The sequence below is a fragment of the Apis dorsata genome, unplaced genomic scaffold (genome assembly GCF_000469605.1).
Source record: "Apis dorsata unplaced genomic scaffold, Apis dorsata 1.3 scaffold_169, whole genome shotgun sequence".
Taxonomy (NCBI): domain Eukaryota; kingdom Metazoa; phylum Arthropoda; class Insecta; order Hymenoptera; family Apidae; genus Apis; species Apis dorsata.
Window position 1 is genome coordinate 246,461 of NW_006263457.1, and position 3,143 is coordinate 249,603.

A 3,143-nucleotide genomic window follows, 5' to 3' on the forward strand; every position below is an offset into this window, starting at 1 on the left:
CGAGAAACAGGATAAGAAGTTTGAAGATGGGGAAAAGATTGGATCTCGAGGCGAGATTTGGGATGTTAATTGCGCCATTTGGCCGCGCTTCCGAGGCCCGTTCCAAGAGGCAAACATTCGATTCTACAGGTGCAAAGCGTATAACGCTGCGGTTTCTGTTATAAGCAGGGGGAGGGAGGAGGAACTCGTCGTCGAGTCTTATATGAATCGCTACAACCGATGTTGTTTGTCATAGGGTAATTATAACCCTCGGTACGTGTGCTTCGAAACAACGTTCTTAATCGTTGGGGAGGGGGAGGGGAAGAGGGTTGGAATTCGTTTCATCGCGATAACGTTTCGCGCGCGTAATTTATCAAACGCTTGGATGATTGGAGCGTCGTCGAGTCGATCGTGGCGCATTACGGCCGGATTATAATCGGCGGCATTTGCAATTAGCCTTCGAATCCGAGGGAAATCTTGGAAAATGACAAATTTCAATTTCGCGATACTTAAAGATCAGATCTCTAGAATTATCCTTGAATTTATTAGAAAAAAGAAATTACGAGTTTTATAATACTTTTAATTTAATTTATTTTATCTTTAATTTATGATATTTTTAATTTATTTATTTTTAATATTTCATGATATTTTTTAATATCGAAGCTCGAAGGGAAAAGAAATTTTCGAATTATTCTTTTCGTTTCAAGAGGAATTTCACGTTCGTGAAAAAAAAGGTATTCGAGAAAGAAAATAATTTCGAGGGGAAAGTAAGGGGGAAAAAAAATGGAATGGTCGAAAATTTCCCCCGTGAACCCCTCGGGGTTGGTTCGAGCTGGTTAAAAAGGTTCGATTTATGGGGAATCGAACCGCAGGCGGAATCACGGAATCCGTATTTTCGTCCACCTATCATCTATCTTTATTATCATCTGTAATGCGACTGTCAGGAATTTCGCGGGCCGACCGGCGAAATCTTTATCTAGCATCGCACGACGGCCTGCACCTCGCACCGCTCGAATATTATTAGCATAATAATAGGCTAAGCCGCAATTCAGGATTTTATGTCCGATCATATCGCCGTCTCAAAGGTCGTGGACTATCCAGGGATTTTTCTTTTTTCCAATCTATTTAAAGAATTCGTATATCCCCCCCTTCTCTCCGTGAAAATTTCATTCGTATTTATACAATCTCGTTTCGATCGAATTCTTTCTCTTCTCGTATTTTTAAAAGCTTTTTTTTTAAGGAAGGTCTAACTATTAATTATATATACTATATTTGTAAAAGAGAGAGAAACGAAAAGAAAGAAAAAAAAATAGAATGTAGGGATATAGTTTCAATTTAATGAAAAATTGAATCGGAATCGAAGAGTCAAAAATATTGGAAAGAGGAGCGTGACGGACTTAAATATTTCGCGGTTTCACCGAGCAGACCGACCGAGAGATTTCCCGGACTATGTTTATTTCACCATTGGGACTGGCGGCGGGGATTGCACGGTTTTGCGGGGAGAGTTGAAAGAGTGGCAGAAGGCTCGTCACACAGGCTTGAATTTTGTGGCGAAACGTTGTTGGACGAGAATCCTCGATGATATGGAAAGATGAAACTGGAGAGAAAAATCTGAGGAGTCGACAAGAAAACGGGTGAAAAGAAGGAAATCGTGGCAGTGTTGTCTATGGATTGATGATACTGGAAAAATGAAAAAAAAAAAAAAAAAGAGAGAGAAGAAATCGTATATATCGTGAAAACGAAAATAGAAACTTGGAAGAATTAAGGGGATCGAAATAGTAGGGGTGGAGGAAAGGTGAAAGGTAAAGAAAGGTTAGGGAAATAAAGTCGGTTTGAGTGGAACGATAAAAAGAATGCAAGTAGAAAGATGGACGACAGGTGCGTCGCGAGTAACAACGAGCAATTTTAAGACGAGGATATAATAAAAAGAAATGAAACGAATGAAAATTTTTATGAAAGGGAAATTAAAATAGGAATCGGAGAATGCGTGAAAGGACGGAAGAAAATAATGGTGCTCGGGAACAAGGAATCGAAAATATCTAACGTGAACAAAAAATTGAGAAAGAGAAACGAAACGAAGGAAAACTGACCGAAATCGAAATATTTATAACAAAGAAAAGTAAACGTCGAAAATAGAGACATAACGGCGAATTACAAGAAATAACGACGAGCAACATTGTTCTCGAACCGCGCAATGGAGACGGGAGACATGATATCTCGAGGAAACTTGAAAACCAGAAGGAGAAAGCGACAACGAACAGACGAGGAGAGCACGTTGAAATTCGCGTGGAAGAAAGAAACGCACACAGTTCTTTTCGGCAGAAAGAACAAGACAACGACGTTAGCCGAGACCGAGCAGGCGATAAAGATAAAATGTAACTTGAGAAATCTTGAAGGTAAAAAAGCGCAGGGGAAAAAAGAATAACAACCAGGTCGCGGGAAACGCGTTCAAAGAACGAACGAACGAACGAACGAAATTCAAAGGAAGAAACATGGGGAACAAGAAGCGAGGGACGAATCGAAATATATAAAACCTCGTACGAAGTGAAAAATTGAAAACGAGCACAACGGTTGCAAGAGAGGAGATAGGCGATGGAAGAAAAAAGTGAGAAGATGGAAGAACAAGCATAGCGAGCGTTGCGCGGAGAAGAAAAGTATGGTTCGAACGAAGTAACGGTCGGAGAAGCGAAGGACTAAAAGAAGAAGAAGAAGAAGAAGAAGAAGAAAAAGAAGAAGAGTTAGGGCGCGCGTGCGTTCGAAAACACGGATCGAGAGAAAAAGAGAGAGAGAGAGAGAAGCGTCGAAAGAGATGCAGGAGGGGAGGGGTAGAACTGCGTCCACGTAGGAAGGACGAGGATGGTCGGGTGAGAAGAAGCGAGAAGGCGCGTATCGGGAAGAGGGAGGGGAGGCGGAGAGCCGAAAAGAGAGAGCGAGTAGCGGGTAGAGCGGGGGGAGGTGTGCAACAGAAGAGAGGCAGACGCGTAGAGGGTGGTTGGAGAGGTGGCGAGAAGAAGGTGGATGAGGCGAGAGAGAGAGAGCGAGACAGAGACAGACAGTGAAAAGGAGAAGGGAGAGGGGAGAGGGGAGGGAGTAGCAGGAGAGCGAGGCTGCGGCGTAGCCTCAGTGCCGGCGCAGTGGCCGGGCCATCGTGTCCTGTGCCTAGT

At 42.9% G+C, this 3,143-nt stretch overlaps 1 protein-coding gene across 1 annotated transcript in view; it reads right to left on the reverse strand.

The window, feature by feature from the left end:
- Positions 1 to 3,143, reverse strand: part of LOC116185388 — a 9,599-nt gene that overhangs the window by 5,146 nt on the left and 1,310 nt on the right. Inside the window, exon 3 of the mRNA XM_031509670.1 lies at positions 2,521 to 3,143. Within this exon, the coding sequence (XP_031365530.1) occupies positions 2,521 to 3,143 (623 nt within the window). The remainder of the gene's footprint in view (positions 1 to 2,520) is intronic.